The 22,461-nt window shown below is 42.5% G+C and overlaps 1 protein-coding gene across 1 annotated transcript in view; it reads right to left on the bottom strand.

Moving 5' to 3' along the window:
- Positions 1-2,384: 2,384 nt before the first annotated feature.
- The window catches only part of rcan3 (regulator of calcineurin 3), a 33,985-nt gene continuing 13,908 nt past the window's right edge, over positions 2,385-22,461 (bottom strand). Inside the window, exons 2-4 of the mRNA XM_079529050.1 lie at positions 9,415-9,588; positions 5,652-5,823; positions 2,385-3,195 (exon numbers count right to left, since the gene is read on the bottom strand). Of these exons, the coding sequence (XP_079385176.1) occupies positions 3,044-3,195; positions 5,652-5,823; positions 9,415-9,588 (498 nt within the window). The 3' untranslated portion in view covers positions 2,385-3,043. The remainder of the gene's footprint in view (positions 3,196-5,651; positions 5,824-9,414; positions 9,589-22,461) is intronic.

Here is a 22,461-nt window from a genome sequence, read left to right as displayed (position 1 = left end):
TAAGAATAAGTCTTTATATATCTCTCTATGTGAAACAAATTACAATCATACTACACAAATAGCGGTACTGTAAGAGTCAGAGAGACCATCTCTGAGAAATATAAGTACAGAACATGAAAATACAGATACTGGTATCATAGAACTGTAAATTATTGCTTGTTTAGCTACTTTGTTTTCTGAATTTCTAAGGTACAAGACACAATATTCATATATTTCAACAGAAACAGTACAACAGTGACAAACGGTATTATTGACCTTTTAGTATGACCCCCCCACCCAAAAGAAGAAAACATTCAAACAGTCCATTTCAACACGACACAATGAGAGTTGTTTTTTGATCGAGTATCGCCAGGACTTATATTTTTGTACAATTTTTTTCCCTTTTTTCGTACAACATAAACAGAAGCCGTTACAAACTGCACACTGTGACTGGCCTCAGCAACGGAAAAAAAAGAAGAAAAAAACACTTGGCATATGTACATAAATATACATTTTTCTTTTTAACTGTGACCAGAAAATGCACCCGGTTTCAAATACCATGACTAGAGACAGTAAAAAAAATCTGTATCCTTTCTCAGTCTACCCATGCTGCTTTTCCATCCATATCACAATCCATCACAACATTTTCATTGGTCAGTGCAGCAAAAACTGCAAAAACATGTCAACTTGGTGCATCTCCACGAACGTTTTTTACTGTTCTGAAAAGATGAAATGAGCGCAGCTCAACAACACACACGGTACCAAAAGACATTGACTTTGTTTAGCAGTTGTCAACTGCCACATCCCATCTCACCTCATCATAGAATATGATGTGGCCCGTTGTCCACAAAGGCCTCAAAGCCTGTATGGTATACACTAGCAAGAGGACACGGACATTGGAACATTGTGTTTCACCCACTGCAGTATGCTGGTGAGAAGGCTACCCAGGTGTTTAGCTTGAGAAAAAAAAGACAATGAAAAAATAGAACGAAAATAGAAAAGAAATAAAATGTGCTTCCTACTTCTTTTCTAGCAAGACTATTTTACAGTGGAGAAAAAGTAACAAAACACTGACAGTAAAGTGCTGGCATGCAGACAGATTTGTATTTTGCTTACTAATATTGTTATAGCAAAAAAGTAGGTTTTTTATTTCATGCTGCCTAATATGAACATGGTTTACTTTAGACTCATCATTTAGACCCCAAGATCCTGTTCAGGACACTCACTGGTCACTCTACTTCTCAAACACTGGATTATTTCACTGAAATATTACAAGATGATACACTCTGTGTTAAGTTTTATAGGTAGTTCAAAAGGAAGTGTATTTTTAAACGATTTGGAGCAGGAAAAGCACAATTGAAAATATCTACTCTTAGTTTAAGAAACATTGTTCTTTCTGGCAAATTTAACAAAATAACATTGTCTCCAGGTAAGAAAGATCTATCTAATCTCAGTTTACCAGTGTTGACATAAGGTGGTGTGGGGTGAATGAGCTTTGGTTGATGTCCCACGAAGCTACCTTATTTTCCCTTTTCTTAGCAAAATGCTTTCAGGTATGTTACTGAATCTAAATGGACTATTTCCAGCTAGGTGCTAGTCAGCTATTTACAGCAAGAAGAAGCAGCGCATTATTCCAACCTGCAACGGGAAGCGGTAGAGAGCCGCACCATTGCTTCGAGATATCAAGAGATACTCAGTGCAAAACAAGCAGTAGTAGTAGTAATAGTATTGGCTTCAGATGAAACCATGACATGTAGAAAGTAGGTTGATAAAACAACACAGTAGCATTAACGTGAATGAAAATAACTGTCCTCATAAAATAAAACACCCCATACTCCTTGAAGAAGACAAGGGGGGGGTGAGCTGTCTCTGATCTTTTTCGATTCCAACAAAACATTGTGGGTAAGACTGAACTGTTGGTCATCAGACGATGTGTTCAGCTTCCCTCCACCGCCTGGGCTGTCACGTCGTTAAGCTCTGCGTGTGGATATGCGTCATGCGTAAAGCGTCATTCCGTTTCCCTGTCATCACAAACAACAGTACAGAACACCTCAGCTCGCCAATTACGGTAGTAATTAAAGCATGCAAAAAACTGTTCCTGGTATAAAATACATATTAAGAATACACACCTAATAGTTCCACGAGAAACAACACCTCTCCAGATGAAAGAAAAGACAGAAGACAGAATTTAAAGGAAAACAAGTAAAATTGCGATAAAAGAACAACCAAACAACCACCACAACGTTTGTCGGTCACACACGGCACTCTGTCCTGTGTATGACATTAGATTCCGTTTTCCTTATATATGTGGTTAGTAGTTGTGTTTCTGTGAGTAATTTTTACATTTCTTTTTTCAATACAATGCATGCAGACAAGAGAGGGCACATCACACAATCAACCCTGATGTTGCGCAGGCTGTAGCAATAAACCCAGCTGATATGGGGAAGAAAAATATATAATTCATTAACCTAAAATAGGGGGAAAGCATGTGTTGCTTTTGAGGTATTGCATGTCCTCAAACAAAGGTTTTATTGCACACATAACTACTGAAGACAATCAGACAGAAGGAGAGGTAAGACTAACCAGCTAACCAACTAACTAGTGAACTAAGTAACTAACTAAGCAACTAACTAACTAGCAGATTAGCGATGACAGCTGAGTGTGTGTGTGCGTATGTATGTGTGTAGATGACAGGTGCCTGGTGACGGGACAGTTGTGTCTCTCCCTCCGGCTGGAAACGAGGGGTGTGGGGTGGAGACAGTTACAGTACACCCCACCACGCCCCAATGCCGACCACGGAATGTGATGAGAGTGTGTGTGCGAGATTCTCATCCATCCCTCTTTTTTTGTCTTCGTAAAAGCCACCTCATTCCGTCGCCTCGCTCTCCACAAACACCATTTCTTGTCGTGGTTGTTGTTGTTTGTTTGTTTGTTTGCTTGTAGTTGAACTGAAATGAGGGGCTTCAACGCTCTCTGTGAGTGCACAGAGACAAGAGAGAGAGAGAGGGCAGGTGTGTTGTGGGTAAAGGGGCGGTCGGGGGCGCCGCACTGAGTGAGGGGCCGCTTAGTTGAAGACTGTGGGGGGGCCGTCAGGACGTCTGGTCTGGACAATCTTCTGCTTAGGCTGCTCACCGCCACCATCCTCCTCGCTCTCGCAGACGTGGACCACCACACTGGGGGTGGACTCTGTCCCCGCATGGAGCTCATACTTCTCACCTGGTCAGATGAAGGTATCGGGGAGTGGGGTGAGAGATGGAGCAGGGATTAGGGAAAGGGATACAGTGTTACAGCCTACACACAAAAAGGTTAAGTGCACGTTAAAAACGGTGCAGCAGGCCAGGTCCCTGCTGACCTCACGTAGAGACAAGACTGTCATTTATGCAGTGCTGTGGTCCTTGTACGTCAAATAATATGCAACCTGTGTATTTCAAGTCTCTCATTCTAAGGGAAACCCTTGGCTGAGGGAGACATTAGTATTCTGGTCCTGAAGCAGGGCTAATCTGGTACCCTGCAGCAAGCATGGTCAGGACCTGGACGAATTAATGACGTCTCAATTGGGGCCAGATCAAGTCAAACCAAGACTAGTCAGATCTGGCCCAGAATATCACCTGATTTGGTGAAAATGTCCTGGAAATGACGTAAAGATCATCCCCATATGGGCTGTGATCTGGCCAAGTCCTGAACGTCACCAGAGGACGTCATCATAACGTTGTCATGATGTAATTTGGCTTGCTGGGTACACTACCATACCAAGAGCCCTGTCCTTGGCAACACCAGGCAGTCACACAAACACAAACATACACACACAAAAACACACACCAGATTGTATCACAGTTTCCATGGCGATAGGACGGCTGGCAGGCAGTGTGAAACAGTTCTAATGGCTTCCCACTCCAGTGCCAAACAGAGAGACAGGAAGTGAAAAGCAAGCTAGGCCTCTTTTGTACTGCTGTTACCAAAGGCAGTTGGCAGAGGGAGTCAGCGCGCTGCACTGCAGCTGAGATGTAATCTGAATGCCAGGATGTGAAGCCCAAGGAAGAGCCTGTTTCCTGATGCCTGGTGTCCCCATGGTAACAGGAGAATGTGACAAAGGTGGCCCTCTAGGCTGAACTGTGTGTGTGTGTGTGTGTGTGTGTGTGTGTGCGCGCGTGTGTGTGTGTGTGTGTGTGTGTGTGTGTGTGTGTGTGTGTGTGTGTGTGTGTGTGTGTGTGTGTGTGTGTGTGTGTGTGTGTGTGTGTGTGTGTGTGTGTGTGTGTGTGTGTGTGTGTGCGTGCGTGCGTGCGTGCGTGCGTGCGTGCGCACATAAGCTAAAAAGTGTGTTTACAGGATATAATGGCATTTTGTATTTGATAAAAATGATAATTTTCAAATCCAGTCATACCCAACAATTAATAAGTGATATTATATTTTGCCTACTCAGCTGAACACACACACAGACTCACACAGTATCTGATGTGTGGTCAGTGACATTTGTAGAAGTTCCTGCACTCTTCAATATTGTCTCATCAACAAGACAGATAGAGGTAACCTTACACTGTCTAGAAATACTGCCTGGGCATAATAAGGATGCTTGTCAGAGTAGAAAGAAAAAACATTATTCGAACTTCAGATTTGTTTTTTACCATCTTAGCAGAAGCTGTGGTGGCCACCCATACCCCAAAATTGCTGAAACTATAATTGCATGAGTATTGTGCATGCACATTTACTTAGTGAGCATCACAACATTATAGTCATGCATTCCGTTCAGGCAGATTTACTGCTATTAATGTCAGACACCACATATTTAACACCAGAAAGCTTTATTCTGCTTCACTGTCTTCTATGGTGCTTCCTGTGGCGCCTCCCTGTCTTCTATGTCTTTCATAGGTGGCAAAGTGGTACCAGAAGTTCCATGAATACATGGCAGTGAATGGAGCTGGCTGGACCAGCTCGTGAACAAACATTATTTCTTATACAATTGCGACCTTTGTCATATAATCGGTTCAGGAATATAAAAGAAGACATATCACAGGTTGCTTTTCGATGTGTACAGTACATCATTTTACTTGAGGATCTAAACAGCGGCAGGTATCGTTTCTGTCTCGGAGGTATCGCAAGATTTGGCTGCCAGACAGGAAACGGTGGACAGTCTTGCAATACTTGGTACGTTCAGAAACGTACTTTGTGCTCTTTAGATACCTCTATAAAGTTACATAGTGTACACATCGAAAAGCAACACAGCAGACAATAATGTGTTATATGTATTCTGTTATTTTCCAGACGCGATTACTTTACAAAGGTCTCAGTCGTTCAGATATAGTGTTTGTTCATGAGTTGGTCACCGGGCTCTCATTGACGCCAATGCATTCCACTTCCGTTTGTAGTTTGTAGTAGAAAATGATGTCGGTGACTGTACCTTATTTTTCATATACCTTGGTCTGTAATAGGGAAAAGCCATAGGAAGCACCATCCTTCAAAAATAGGCTACTCATAAGCCTCTGTATTGATTTAGTCAAAGCTGTGGCAGTGACACACACGTATTGACTGAGAAGCATGAAATGACTTCCTGCTTAGGCTTATTTGTTACAGGTTACTGATGCTAAGTGACCAGAGATAAATACAGTCAGATGTTTTGATTACTGTCTTTACTGAGGTCAATTTGCTGGTTTCAATCTCTGTCCCTGCGTACAAACCTGGTCCCAGCTTAGCAACTGCACATAGTAGGTCGTAGTTGATGACGGGTGTCGCGTCTTCACTCGAGCTCCACCCTGCTGGTGGAGAAGCAGGCGGTGAGATCAGGAACTGCTTGACAGGCTCGGGAGGGGCGAGGTATGACTTGTCGACAACCTCACCAGTGTTCTGGACCTATCAGAAGTGAGAGAGGGCAGACCATGAGAGTTAAATCACGCTAAGGAATTGAGATTACTGAGGGAGGCAGAAAGAAAATAAGACTCAGCGGAATGGACAGACGTTTCATAGCAAGACAAACACTGCTTCAGCCAATTAAATGAATGGTGAATATGTTTCAATTAGGCCCCGTTAAAAATACAATACTAGACTGCCGTCTCTGTGACACGTCTGTGAAAATATTGCCTTTAGGTAGCTGCACACCGCACCGAATATTGATAAATTCATCATTCATATTTGAGTGATGTGAGTATATAAAAGAGATAAAATAATTACAATAATACATACAATATGTAAAATAAAATAAAACAATCAATTAAAAAGTATATAAATAGTGTTATTAATGGAAAAATATATATAGGACACAAACAAATCAATTAAAACAATATGTACAGATGATAAAAGATACAAGATATAAAACAAATCAATTAAAACAGGAACAAAAAGAGGTTAAGTAGGTAGTAATCAAAGATTTAAATGGCCAATGCATTCGTGTTCGGGTAGTTCGGTGAGTTGGCACCGCCACCACCACTGCCAACTCAGCGAATGAGTAGCTCGGCTTGGTGCAGCAAGTCGTGCGGGAAGTACTGGGAGCTGATGGTAGGTGTGGCGCTCCACCTCAGCAATCCATCTCCCAGGGGTCCAGTACATTGTAACAGGGATAGACTTACTAGCTGATACCGACAATAAGCCACTCCCGACCTAATTCTAAATGGCCAAAGAGTTACTAATGTGTTAAATGTTAGCGTGCTCTGGAAAAAGCACCCTAAAAAGCATATCTTCCAAGCTCTAGGGATAGTGACAGTGAAAGCCAAAATGAAAGTCTGACCTATACACTGTATGGTCCACTGTTCTGATGCCTTGTTTCTCTCCACAGCTGCAACCATCATGTATGACTGTATGCAGCACGTTGTGATGGAATGCGCTGTAATATATCGTATTACAGTAGAGTAGACTACTATATGTTCTATTATTGTACAGACATGTTTGTCAATTTGGAAACACATTTGGTTAAACGCTGTTGGCAGTATCTGTAAAAGAGATGGTTTGTAAATGTATCAAACAACATGGTAAAATAAAACATTACTCTGTTCATGCTCGGGAGAGATAGGGGACACATTTTGGATTGTATTAAGGCCTTCTTCAAAATGTAGGATCCCAATCCTTTAAGATTTAGATTATGGGAAATAGTGGTTGTGGGAACTTGTGGCTACAGGTATATTTTAAGTGCATGCGTGCGTAGTGCGTACACACTTCATGATCGACGTAGGTAAGTCCCTGGATAGCACACAATATGTCAGAGCTTTATTCAGTGTCCGGGGATTGTCCCTCACACAGCAATATGTGTGACAGATGGGTTTTGACAGCAGCTAGTGAAGAGAAAGAACGTTTGCCTTTAACATTTAATCTGGGATGCATTATGACAGTAATTCTTCATTGTTTAAATGAAGGCGAGTGCTTGGATTAATATACTTAATATGTTTTTTTTTATGTCATTATTAATTGCATTTACTATGAAATCGTAATTTTTTTGTCCGTCAGTCAGTCAGTGATACTCAAAATTCCCATACATGGGAAAGCCCAGGTCTCGTGACATCACGTGACATCTGAGATCGCTGATGTCATAGTAAATGCAACCTGCTGTCGCAATTAAGCCCACATATGGAGATCCCTGATGTCATCGATATTGGCCAGCAGCAACTCTACATCTGACCTCAAACACTTAGATCTCCATATGAATATATATCAGAACCTGTTCTGACATGCCATATGTTGATCCTTCCCCATCCATCCTTCCTCTTCGATGTCTCCCTTTTGACTGACACCTGTCCATTTAAACTCTAGACTAGACGGGCATGCCCCAAAGATATTAGTGCAGCCGAGCCCGGCAGCCGGCGAAAACTAGTGTTTTCAACAGGCCAGAAAATTAAGGCCCGGCCCTACCTGGGCCCTCATCAAACCTTGTAGAACAGGGGTGCCCACACATTTATCTACTTTCAAAATGACCAGCTCAACAAGATCTACCCACTGAAATATTAAGTGTACCATTGCTGAAAATAGTTTAAATATATAATGTACCTGGGGGGGCTTTGGAATAGGGAATTATGACAGGCAGTTTCTGTTGTCAAAATATGTCCCCCCCGTACTTAACTTAAACGCCCAATGCATTCTCAATGGCAATAGCACAAACTTTGCCATGCTACTAGTCCTACATACTTACACCTAGAAACCCCATTCAAACCTATTTAGGTTCATCTTGGACATGTTTGCCTGAAAAGAAATCTTTGAAATGTTTCATAGTTTTAGAAATATAGTGCTTTCAAATTTGAGAAATTTATAATGGGGCTCAATGGCAGATATTGACATGTCAAAAAAGCACTTTCACCTAGAAACTCCATTCACACATTTTATAATTCAGCTTACTGTGGAGACACATGTTGGAACTTTTTACTTTGAAATGATTTGTAGTTTCGGAGTTATTTAACTTAAACGCCCAATGCATTCTCAATGGCAATTACACAAACTTTGGCATGCTACTTGTCCTACATCAGGGGTGGGCAACTGGCGGCCCGGGGGCCACATGCGGCCCCCACCTTCACTTAATGTGGCCCTCAGGTTAATGTCAGAATACTGATATAATATTGGTTTCAGCTGTTACAATTCCACAGCATGCAAACATGACCCGCTTTAATTACTTCAGTCTAAATTAGTAGCTCATTGCCCAACACAAGTATAATTAAAGGCATTTGAAATGACATAAAAATGTAAAGGGATTCCAATTCAAAAATAGCAAAAATGCAAGATTTCAATTCGAACATAGCAAAAATATTTTGTTACAACAGCAATATATGGCCCTAGGGAGTGAGTGTGGAAATATAGTGGCCCTCTCCATCGTCAAAGTTGCCCACCCCTGTCCTACATACTTACACCTAGAAACCCCATTCAAACCTATTTAGGTTCATCTTACGGTGGACATGTTTGCCTGAAAAGAAATCTTTGAAATGTTTCATAGTTTTAGAAATATATAGTGCAAGGACACTTCGACACCAACTCTGGGGGAGCCCGGGTTCGAACTGGCAACCTTGCAGTTACCATCCAGCCACTCTACCCCCTGAGCCACCGCCGCCCTGTTTTGGTTTGGTTTTACTATAGTTTATGACAGAATGGAGAGAGAAATCTAAATTCATTGACAAAGTACATTTGGAATTTGTCACCCATCCTACACACCCTGTAGACACCTGTACACTCAAGACACACTCCATATATGGCCAGTACAGAATTCATTCCATATGTTGATCTGACTCCCCCATGCCAAAGCGCCAGCGCTCGTCCAGCAGTCTGCTGTCACCCAGGCAGCCCTTTAGGGCGAGTCTCTTTAATTGTAGACATTTCAAACCTGGTGTCAATTTGGTCAGGACACCTACTGAAATGGCAGTAAAGTTATTTGTAACAGACGGATTAGACACACATAAACCTTACAGATTATAGCTTTAATAACATAATACCATAGTAGCTCTGCCCCCATACCTATACCTCCCTCATTCTTACCTGGGCGAAGTACAGGCTGAGCTTACTGCCATTGAACTCCGAATCGTGCAGCTCCTGGCGAGCACGCGCAGCAGCCTCTGGGGTGGTGAAGCTGATCCGAACTCTCCTGAAGCTCTTGAACATCTGGAAAGACGTCTGCTCATCATAGCCCTTGAACACCGCTTCAAACCTCTCCTGTAAGGGATAGATACAGGCGTACAATCAGTACATCATTCTGGTGACATTTTTACATGAAATGTACTGATATAGCAGCAGGCAGAGGCCTCTGTGATCAACCACCAGTGTAAATGTGGTAAATGGTGCATTTATATAGTGCCTTTATCCAAGGCGCTTTACATAGATTGTGCAATTTATTTTCAAATGCACTTTCTTTAATTATCCTCAGTATCTGAAGCAATATCTTGTCCTGTACACACCATCATACAACCTAAGGCATACTGATCACCCCTACTTTATGGTTCCCACCAGGATAACAAAGGAAAGTGGTCGCCGTGCATTCAAATTTAAAGCACCATCTGATTGGAACGAATTACCAAGTTCACTTAGATCCATCACCTCTTTCAATGTACTTAAAGAATCGATTTTTACTCATCTTTCAACACAGTGCTCATGCTTCTAATCTCGTTAATCTCTCTTGGGCTGCATTGTCTTCTCACAACAAACTATGTGCTGCCTCTTTCTTCTACATGCATGTATACTATATTATTATTATTATATATTATTAGCTCTGCTTATTATTATTATTATTATTATATTTGCATATTGGTACCGCATGTATGTACTCTGCTCACTTTCATGGTTCTATTGTGCTTTGAGTATGCAGTTTTTCCACAAGAACTCTGCTATTTATGGGTTGAATTGGTGGGATGGGAGTGGCTATCTTTGGGAGAGCTTTTGTTTTGTTTTGCTCTGTATATATGGACGTACTGTTGTTGTACCGTATGTATTGTTCATTTGTGTTGAGGACCCCCTCTAAAATGAGATGTGACATCTCAAGGGGTTTATCCTTTCAATAAAGGTATATATATTACATTCGCCCATTCACACACACATTCATACACCGATGGCGGTGGAAACCATGCACCAACCAGCACATCAGGAGCAATTAGGGGTTCAGTGTCTTGCTTAAGGACACATCGACACTAACTCTGGGGGAGCCCGGGTTCGAGCTGGCAAACTTGCGGTTACCATCCAGCCACTCTACCCCTGAGCCACCGCCGCCCACCGGTGTCTTATTATACTGGCTTGTTGATTACCTTTGTTGCCATTAGAATTGCTAAAAGTACAAAATGCAAACAAATCCATTAGACGTTTCTCACTAGTATCATCACGCACACACACACGCACGCACTCACGCACGCACGCACGCACGCACGCACGCACGCACACGCACACACACACACACACACACACACAATAACTGGATTATTTACTTCTAAGCACTAAGCCGCCCAGCCGTGCAGTGAATTATGCACTGATGATTAGACAGGTGTCTAATCAGACACACAAAGAGTATTCCTATTGAAGCACTCTTGACAAAGCCATGAATATTAGTGATTGACTTGGCTACGAATAAATCAGTCAGTCAATCATCTGGAACCCAATCCCATCAGCTTCTCCGAAGGGATGGCAGTATATCACATGTCATACACTGTATCTCTGTGGCCACCTGGCTTCCTCTGCGGTGGCACTACGGCACAGAGACATCTGTTGAGCAGGTGGACACTGGACAGTAACTTGAGGTTACAGAGAAGAATGGGACACTTTCCATTGTTGAGCTGGAGGCTGGTCATTTACAATTCAAATGAATGTTTGCTTACAGTCATTCATTTCAACTTCATATTCCACTTCAGTTTATAACAGCGAATCTCAATATTGATAACGATACAGTCTGTATTGAAGTGAAGCTTTACTGTGACAGAAATAGAATTGAGAGGCCCATCATACTAGATGTATGATTTTGGTAATTTTTCTGTTTTTCACTCATGCCTATAAGGACTCAACATTACTCAGCAACCACCCCCAATACAATGTGCAAGGATGTCTTGCCTGTGTATGTACTTGCAAACTGAACAGACTGGATTCCTGACATACTGTATCAGGACAATGTACCTCCTCAACTCATTTGACATACAGTAATATAATATCGTATTGCTTCACTCACAAACCTCATGTCACAACTAAAGATGTAATTTGCCAAATGGCATAATGGGATGTGAGTGCATGAGGAAATGTGAAAGTAGTAAAGACAATGTGTAACAGATGTGGACAGAAGACATAATCCCTCGCCTTTGGCTGCTCCGGCCTCCTAGCATGGATAAAAAGTAATGCCTGAGTATTATATGCCCCAGGCATCCCCTGTCCCCTTCCTGCAAGCTCCTTTCATGCTATCGCCTGTCTCTCTCATTCTGTCTTCTCTTTCCTTATCGTAAGTTTTCTCTCTCTGTCTTTATCAGATTCTCACCTCTACCATTCTTTCCCTTCACTGTTTCCCACCATATATACTTCAACATCTCCCTTTTTCATCCCCCATGCAGTAAAACTCCTCATATGTCATCTTTTTACCCAGGAGTTTTTGCACCGTGCCTCTCAACCTTTAGTGCCGTGAGCACCAAATTGGCATTCCCAGCTGTGAAGTCAATCATGCAGCGCAGTAGGAGGGCTATAGGAAAAGGGGAGGGTGCCAGTCAAGGGGAGAACTGGCTGCTGTGTGTCGGCCGGCAGCACACATTGAAAAGACGGACCGGAGCAATCAGGAGGACTATTCTTTCTGTCCCTGCCGTCCAGCTCCCCAGTAGACAGAAAAGTGGCTATGAATCTATGTCCCCTTCCAAAGAGGCAACATGGCTGACAAACTGCAAGGTCGATGATCCATGAGAGCGTCCCTGAATGTCAATAAACTATCAGATTGAGATAGAACGTCAACACCGTTGGCATTTAGCTTTATGATATAGTTAGAATTGAAACTCACTTTCTGAAAGACCACAAATAAACACTAAAGTCAATTCCTATCCCTAACCCTTTAACACTGAACCCACAGTCATAACAGAGTCCTTAGAGGAATAGTTCACCTAAAAAATACTTATTTTACACAACCCATGAAGCCTTGAATTCTTGGAGATTTTTAAGGGGCGCTAGCCCCTTATATTCAGCTAGTAGTGTAGATTTTCGTCTTACACGAACATTAAATTCCCGTTGACAATGAATGGAGAATGTACATCATATACGGACGAGCAAATTGGCTATTTTTGGCCTACACAAATTCCCATTGACCATGAATGGAGAATTTACGTCATACAGTACAGTATGTGTCTGAGCAAATCGACATGTTACATCATGATGATGTACGATGATAAGAACCCCTCATTTCACACGGGTGTGATCTTTTAGTTTTTGACGCAACCCCTAAGCAGATCATTTGATGACCTGCTGTGTTTCCGGAAGGAGACAAAGAGTTGCCTTTGTGCAATCAAATATGTTGTTTATGGTGAGGTTTTAAGTGTTATATCAGTATTATTTGTATGTTAATTTATTTTTAGTTTCTTAGACTGTGTTTGGCTCTGCAGGTGTTTGGCTCTGCAGCTGAGTTGGTGAAGTGATATTATATTAATAACATTTTTATGTACAAATAAAACAATACATCCAAAGAACCTTTAAAAGGGTGCAGATTCAGAATAAAATATTTATATAATTGTGAAATAATAATCTGTCAGGTCAAAAGTCATTTGTTTTTGTTTAGCTCTGTAAGATGAAAGAGATGCTTTGAGGCAGCCAATGCATTACATTACTCATTCATTACTGCAAAATGAATGAGTTCTGCCTTATTATATACTGTATATTAGGCATAGCTCAGATAAAATGAGAACCTTATGCAACAGAGGTGTTATTGGAGTGTAGTGAGACATCTAGTGGCTGTATAGCATGGTGTTTTACAACATTTGTAACTTTAAGTCACTCCAACACGCATGCACGCACGCACGCACGCACGCACGCACGCACGCACGCACGCATGCACACACGCATGCACACTTGCAATGTCTTGCATGCATGTAGTTGTTACTGAGGCTGCAAGGTGAAGGTAGTGACTGATGCTGAAGGGCACAGTAAAATGTGTGCTAATTAGTAAGGCCAGGTGGGGCCTCGGGCAAGCTCAGTTCAGGTAGGGCCGGGCCATCAGTCCGCGGCTGCCGTGCCCGGCAGCGAGCCGGGACAGACTGACGGCCATATAGGAAGCGTGTCATGAGGTGTGACCTGACGGACGGACTGACTGAGTGACTGACTGACAGGTTTTGCAGGTTTTCATAGTAATCTGCAATTAGCCATTTGTACAGGTCAATAATGACCTGGCATCTGTCTACATAACATACCATGCTATCTAAATGACATGTTTAACATAAGCATGCGATGTCGTCGAGGCAAGGACAAGTGCTATATGGCTCCTATTACTCCTATTAAATCTGTCCAAAGATAACGCAAATCGGTACACATTATCTCTATAGACAAGTGATTGAGACGGATCCGTTACATTTTTCATATTCCATCTTGATTGGCACATTCCAAGCATTGTTGGGACACAATGTCAATAATCTACCTGGCCTGGCGGAGACCTGTGCTCCTCCGAGGAGCACTTTTTTAGTTTTCATCATGTTTCTAGTTCACCTACAAGGAGGAGCAAAGAGAAAAGAGGCCAAAGGCCTCTAAAATGGACACATATCTTGTTTGGAATCTTGTGGAATGACTGACTGGTCGCTTTCTAATATTCTAATCTCAAAAAGAAAAAGGCATATTGTACACCCTGTGCACGCGCGCACGTGCATGCGTGCATGTGTGTGTGTGTGTGTGTGTGTGTGTGTGTGTGTGTGTGTGTGTGTGTGTGTGTGTCACTGTCTATTGATAGGGTGGGGGTGATGATAATATTGACAGATTTAGGGTGGGTTATTTAAATATTACAACCATGGAAAGGGTAGGTCTGTTGGTAGATGCATATATTGTGTAAATTGTTCATTCTTTAACACAAAATCCGACACAAACCATGGGTGGGTGTGTAGGCTGTTGAGAACTAGTTGATAGTGGATTCATTTCCAGCGCAATGTAGAATAAAGCAACAGCATTACTGTAAAAGCCAATATCCTCGCTGATGCATATCCTTAGAGCTGCAATGTTATTTCAATGAATGAAACGTTATTGCAACCAATCTGTATGAGTACAGTATGTTAACGCAATATAACCAGGCCTGGATTTACCATTGGGCTAGGGTGGGCAAAAAAAAAAAAAAAAGTCTGTCTGTCTGTCTCTCTTTTGGGGGGCTGGGTACCCCAAAATTACACCAAAATACCCTCTTTTTAAAAAATATTCTATACTATTGTAAATCCAGCACTGAATATAACTAGTACTAGTCTGTAGTGGGTGGAGGTTGACTGGAAGTTTACCCTACAATTCCATTGAGTAAATTAGACCCTGGTGTTGGGTAGAACACCTACTTAGTGGTACTGCCTGAAGCGTAAAGTGCATTAGTCTCCCATATGGCCAAGGAGGGATTGTGTCTTGCATGAGGGGTAGAATTTATTCTTTCTAAAACTGGGTAGGACATGAAACTTACAGATTGCAGCATTAACCACTTAAAGCAGTGGTTTTCACCACTCTGGTATCATTTTGATACCAGAGCCCACTATTTATTCTATTTATTCACGGACCATCATTTGACGAGGTTTAGTCTCTTAGACCCAAAGCGAAAGTTTTTGTTTTGTTTTTGTCCACAATTCTATGCTGTATTGATGTGTTACCAATAGGAGAGATAACAGGCAAATAACAATTATTCTACATTATCTAATTGTGAATTTCTTCTTCTTGTAAATTAAGTAATGCAGATGATTAACAACAATTTAACACTTGAGAGTCCATTTGGTTTCATTTTACACTCTCAAGAGTTAAGGGTCCATTTGGTTACCAACTCTCCATCATTTAGCTGGGGACCACCTGGAACCCCCTCAAGGACCACTGGTTACTTGAAAACCACTGACTTAAAGCCCTGCAGCATCCATATTGTGGCGAAAACTGCTGCAGAAAATACCGGTATCACATTTGATCATAATTTGGTCGTATACACAGTAATCACCATCACCTCACATCAGTGTCAATTTGTTAACCAACCTTTCTTTCATTTGCACATTCTCAGAGTTAAATTAACAGTGTAGCCCAAGAGGTTTCTTTCATTCTTTTTTTTTGTTTTTTTGTTTTTTTTAACAACCAGCCTTAATTTGCTTATGAAGTTTCCTGCTTTGGTCTTTTATAGCAATTAGTGTGGGAACAAAGCGCTTGTTTGTTGTTGTTTTGTGCAGAGACCACTTAGCCCTCATTCATGGAGTGAATTTTCCATGAGCCCCAGCCTTCTGACAGTAACAAGCCCTGGCGTAATCAAGAGTCGACCCACATGTCATCAAACTCCCTGTGTGATAACTGATAAGGCAGACTTTGAGACACAAGCATGTACTGTATGAGTGCGCTCACACAGACACACAGACACAGACACACAAGCATGCACACACACACAGTCACACACACGTGCGCCCACTTTATTCGCTCCTAATGTTTTGGCTTGGGTGTGGAGCCAGGGAACTTCTTTTTATATCCTGTGTACACACACACACACACATAAACTCTCTCTCTCTCTCTCTTTCTCTCACGCACGCACGCACGCACGCACGCACGCACGCACGCACGCACGCTCGCACGCACACACACACACACACACACACACACACACACACACACACACACACACACACACACACACACACACACACACACACACACACACACACACACACACACACACACACACACACACAATACACACACAAACACACCCCTACTGAGTGTAACATAATCAAGCATGCTAATCACTAATTGATGTGGCCCTCTATGAGCGGACATCCTGAGGGAAGACGAGGAGGAAGAGGATGGGACGTGAGGAAGATGAGAGGGGTGTTAACTTACAGCACAATGGTCCCCTCTGTGACCCAGGCCCTTTGTTCTCTTTTGTTTGTGTTTATGTTTGCGTGCGTGCGTGCGTGCGTGCGTGCGCGTGTGTGTAGGCGCGCACCCCAGGTGCGTGGGTGTGTATGTACGTTTTCCTTGTCATCCAATGATGAGTTGATAAATACTTTGCTATAGTCATGCACACACGCAAGCAAGCATGGACGCAGGCATGCTTGAACACACAAAATGACAGTGCATGTGCATGTGCACGTGGAAGCTGCACGCTCAAGTAATTTGACAGGTAACACTATGACAATTACAGCTGAACTGACGGACGCCGGTTTCATCTGTCAGGTGAAATGGACACTTTCTAACCATGCATGCGCACACGCACACACACGCCATACACACACATCTCTCACACGCACACGCGCGCGCACACGCACACGCTCACGCACACACACACACAGAACAGCTGTTATCCTGTGCAGTGAATGAGGGTTGTTTGACAGCAGGTGTCTGGACAGTGGACAGGGGAGAACTTGTTCTTTCTATCTTTCTTGCTATAGAATTTTGACAAGGATTCAAACTAAAAGTGGAACCTCTAGTTCAAAATACTCAGGGCCTTATCTTACACCTGGTGCTAAATGGCACAAAGCGCAGCGCAAGTATCATTGATACTGTAGTTTACAACGGATGCAGTTGTCATATTCACCTCTAGCCGTAGATTAGATGTATTAGGCTACAGGAGGAAGTTGTGACTCTGACTACCACCCCATTTCCAATTCCAAGTGATGTTTTGGTGAACAGAGAGCTTTTGTTTCCCCTGCGTCTCCTGACATCATTATTCATTCTGCTCCTGTAATTGGTGCTTTCACTTTGTGCACAAAAAATTGCTTGTCTCCTCCAAATTACAAAATCTGTCATTTCATTAGCGATATGCAAGCGCAACTAGCTCTTGAAGGTAATTCGAGGTGACTCTGATTGGTCTACTCTAATTTATGTTATGCCCAATGCCCAAAACATACCCATGACTAATTCAGAGATTAAATAAAACCCCTTTGTCCTGTACGGTACGGTACGGTACGCCTTGCTTTACACCAAGAAAACTTGCTGTTTAACATCACAATTGTAGCTGGACACATCCCCAACGCATTCGCACCCTGTGCCATATATCGTCTAAATAAGGCCCGCAACTGTGTAGCTGAACCTTTAATGAAGAAACAGGCTGTTGTTAAAATAATAAAAAATAAATAAATCATGTGTGGTCAAACTCTGAGCCTTCAGCTTTGATATTTCATACTGTTTGATCAAAAATAATTCCATCAGGCCCCCCAATGGATCACCTTGTAAGAGCACATCTAGGCTATACCATATAAATAATGCTATAATCCTTCCTGCAGCTGTCCCAGGTTTGAATCCGACCGAGGCTCTTTCCTACATGTCATCCCCTCTCTCTCTCTCTCTCCTGCCTTCACTGTCTCTGACTCAGAATTATATGCAGAACCAAAACAATAGAAAACAGGTGTACCGGCAGACGGTACCGGCAGACGGCACTTTGGTACATTTAGTAATGTACCAAAGTGAAGATCTGTATTTTATTTGTATTTGTAAGGGGCGCTAGCCCGTCCTATATCCAGCTTTTGGTGTGTGTGTGTGTGTGTGTGTGTGTGTGTGTGTGTGTGTGTGTGTGTGTGCACAAACTTTGTCCTACACAAACATTAAATTCCCATTGACAATGGACGCGTCAATGTTGTCAGTTACCGGGAAGTCGGATGTCAAGAACTTCCACAGAAAAGGGAGTTCGAATCTCAAGGGAATCGCTTGTGTCTGCTCACTCATACATAAGTAGTTGCAATGATGAATCAGTTAACATGAGTTTAATATATCGGGTTAAAGAGAACAGAATACTTTGGGCCTTTCAAACGGGAAGCGAGGAACGCACACGTTGTTGCATAATCAACGACAGGTCTGCTCCAGGTCTGCTACAGGTCTGCTCAGGGGCAGGGCTACAGCTGAGCTATAGCCTGGAAGACGAGATCAAATTATAACAGCAACACTATGTTGCATCAACCTCCATCATTCCTCAGATCACAGCACAAAAGGTTGAGAGAGAGTGACAGAGAACAGAGACAGAAATGGGAAATAATACTGTGGGAATCCACAGTCCCCGAAGGAGGTACAAAACGAGAGGGAGTTTGCTTAAGAATGAGAGAGCGAGATGACATATTGACAGAGAGAATCAGGTATGCTGACAAAGGTTTGAGTTATACTTTGTTTACACTTGGTTGCTTATGAGCTTGTAGATCGCCTATTTTCAGTGCACGACACTGGCACACAACCAAGTATAAATCAGGCTTAATAGACACAGAAACTGACACAGCACAATACAATGCAATGTGGAAGGATGCCGAGCTAGCTAGTGAGCTGGAGCCACCCTGGTCGCACGGGGGGCTGTTGCGGTCATCTTTCAGCAGATTGCCTGTTGGGTAATGAGGCAGTTATTTTCCTGTCGGCAATGGAAAAGCTGTCATCACTGTGGTGACGGGACATTGCTGCCACTGTGACTCACAATCAGGCAGGGAGAACGACAGCCAAAGTGTCAGCTAGTTATCGGGATGTACAATCGTCTGAACAAAAGATCAATCAGTTTAGGGTCTCTAGTGTGCAGACAGGTCACAGGCTTTAATCTACTGTATAGAGTGGTGGGGTCTAAGACGTTACAGCTGTGGACATCACATGCGTGATCTTCGGTAAAAGGAGTAAACACATTTTTGCATCTTTTTCGCATCACAGAAAGGGAAACGATGGAGCTGGGTTGAAAATGGTTGGGTTGATTGGCCAGTAGTCGCACACCCACCCAGCTGGGTTGAAGACACAGAGGTAACGCCACTGACGTATCACAGCCACCCAGCTGGGTTGAAGACACAGAGGTAACGCCACTGACGTATCACAGCCACCCAGCTGGGTTGAAGACACAGAGGTAACGCCACTGACGTATCACACCCACCCAGCTGGGTTGAAGACACAGAGGTAACGCCACTGACGTATCACAGCCACCCAGCTGGGTTGAAGACACAGAGGTAACGCCACTGACGTAGTGACGTAGTTAGGAAAAAAATAGACTTAACTAAAAAATAACTTTTTTTAAATAGGCCTATATAATTCCATCTCACGCCTTTCCCAGGCTGAATTAGAGGCCAAATCACTGTCACCTTTCATCGGTTAGTATTTGGGTCCACGTCGCCGAAGGGCTTCTCCAACTCCATCACCCAGGCTGAATTATAGAGGCCCAACCTGACACGTCCCGAAGGGTGTATGTGTTACCACATATTTTCATGCTGTTGTGGATAAGCACAACATGCTTTGCTAGTACCACCACCAAACAGTAGTTATAGATAAAAAGAAGAAAACAAATAGAAAAAAGAGACATATGCTCAAGCATATGCTGGTGTTTATCAGTGCTGAACCACGAGTAACAAATGCATCAAGATTGAGAAGTTCAATTCAAGGAAAACAGAGTAACGCATAGCAAAATCCTATGATAATTTTACTGTGCATCACTCTGTGACAGAGGCATTGCTGCGCCTTCCACACAGCGCTCACGTAGTGTGGCACAGTGTGATGTTCTGCATAAGTATCATCATCTGTCAAATAAAGAGAGGATTAAAGTTTGTTTAGTTTAACACAAAGGGCTCAGTGATGATTAGCAGAGCAGAGTTCCCAAAGTGCTTTGTTCATTAACAAAGCTGCTTAAAGACTGACAGATGCACATCCTGTGTGTAGGATGTGTAGTGGGATAGTGACAGGGACAAGATTTCAAACTTGCTAAAGTTTACAAGAAAGAGAGCAAATTATAGAACCCGGCAACTACCGCCCTATTTCTATACTTATAGCTCCATCTTGAAGGTGATGGAAAAAATAGTATATAGTATAGTAAACATCCCACTCCAATGACACATGCCTCCTCTATTTGAGCGACCACATCAAACACGAGGTGGATGCTGGCAAATACTGCGGCATGGTCATGCTGGACCTCCAAAAGGCTTTTGACACTGTAAACCACTCAATACTGATCAATAAGCTAAAATCACTTGGTTTTGATAGCACATCAGTGAGCTGGATGCAATCCTACCTGGAGGGGAGAGAACAGATGGTGGAGGTGAACAGAACACCCTCCCCCCAGTGAGCTGTGTTCCACAAGGAAGCATACTAGGGCCTTTACTGTTCCTAATCGACATGACATCAGCTTGTGACTGCAACTTCCTGGAACTTCCTGTTTGATAGGCTGGAATGGCTTAGGGTACCCTAATGCAGGGGTTCTCAACCCGTGGGTCGCGACCCCTCGGGGGGTCGCCAAATTATTTTAGGGGGTCCCCAAATTATTTTCAAAAAAAAAAAAAAAGATTTAGTTTTTTTTTTTTAAATCACGATTTTTCAAAAATAGCAGACCTACAAGCTCGTAGCGCGCCACCGAGTGGCGCGCTACTATGAGCTTGTAGATCTGCTATTTTTAAATAGCTAAATTATAACAATGCTTAAAACACCAAAAGGGGTTCCCGCCCAAAATGGGTTAAGGTTATTGTAGCAGTCAATTTATATTGGGGGTCGGGAGGGGGCGGGGCGGGGGTCCCGAGACATTGCCAAAGCATTTCCGGGGGTCCCCGGCCAAAAACGTTGAGAACCCCTGCCCTAATGTACCCATGTACCTGTCTAAATACTTCCTTAATGTCAACAAAGTCCACATCACTCAAGAGCACCTATGGACGGCTGCAAATGCAATTCAAAACTGGCCCAGAGTCTCCCCCCCACCCCCACCCCTTTTTCCCATGCTGTACATGTTTTTCCTTTCTTTATATGATGATTTCCAGTTTTTTCATAGAATATTATATTAATATTTGTACATCTTTAATTGTTATGATTAATTGAAAATGGTGGACCATGATGTAAACAAGTATTGTGCTTTTCATGGTTTCGTCCACAAAGTAGCAGTTTTTGTATTTACTTGAAATGTACACATTCTACATACTGTGAAATATTTTTTCAATCAAAAAACTGTATGTGTGCAAGCAATGCATCCACACCCGTGCCCATATACTGTGCTGTGTCGCTCTGCATGATAGACTCTGAGCTCACAAACCTCCCTGAAGCAGATCCTAAAGATATGCCCTTATTAAACATATGATATGAACCACTCACAGGGCAGAACATAAAGATACAAGGTAATAAAGAACATAATACAATATGGTACACATGATCCTGCATTGCTGACATTGTGAAAACCTACAGGAATGGCTGGGGAGGAGTTTGTTCACTAACAAGGGTAGATTTGTGGTAACAGCGAGAGATGTTGAATGTGTACGATTGAACGTCGGTCTGCTTAAATATGGTGTGTAGATCGATCCAGTAGTTTCAGGGATTCCCAAACGGTGGTGCGTGATGAAAAGGCTAATGGTGGTGCTATGGTGTTCTTTAAAATATATGAACATTTTATGCCAATATATGGGAAGTATTTCATATATGTGCATATGTGTGGATATATAGGCAATATTATGTATCATATATAGCTTATTCCTTATACTTCTGTATACTGTATACAGTATGTCCACATATATGCCACATACAGTATATGGATAATACTATATGTACATATATGTAGAGACACATGCAGGCGGCCAATTTCGAATAATATGTCACATATATGATAAACATATATGTTGCATATAAAAATTATATGTTAATATATTTCATTTCCATGCGTGTGGGTGGGTGGGTGCATCAGCTAGGTCGGGAGGTAACAGGCGGTGCACAGCCAAAAAGGTTTAGGAAGCGCTGCATGATTAGATCATGGCGTTATGTGATTGGAGGGTGTATGAGTGTTGGTCCGGCTTGACTTCTGTGCCTGCCTGAATTACCACAATGCTCTGTGCTCCATTTATGTGTTGAGTTGGAGCGCGATGCAAAAGAAACGAAAAGGTATTCTCAGCAAATATGTATTCCAGTTTCACTGTGATGCTCCATTACAACACAAACACCTCAAAACTGTCTACTCTCGTTCATCTCAGTGTC

This window comes from Electrona antarctica, assembly GCF_951216825.1.
Source record: "Electrona antarctica genome assembly, chromosome: 18".
Classification (NCBI taxonomy): Eukaryota; Metazoa; Chordata; class Actinopteri; order Myctophiformes; family Myctophidae; genus Electrona; species Electrona antarctica.
Note: the sequence above shows the minus strand (reverse complement) of the source record. Positions and strands in the feature narration are given on the sequence as shown.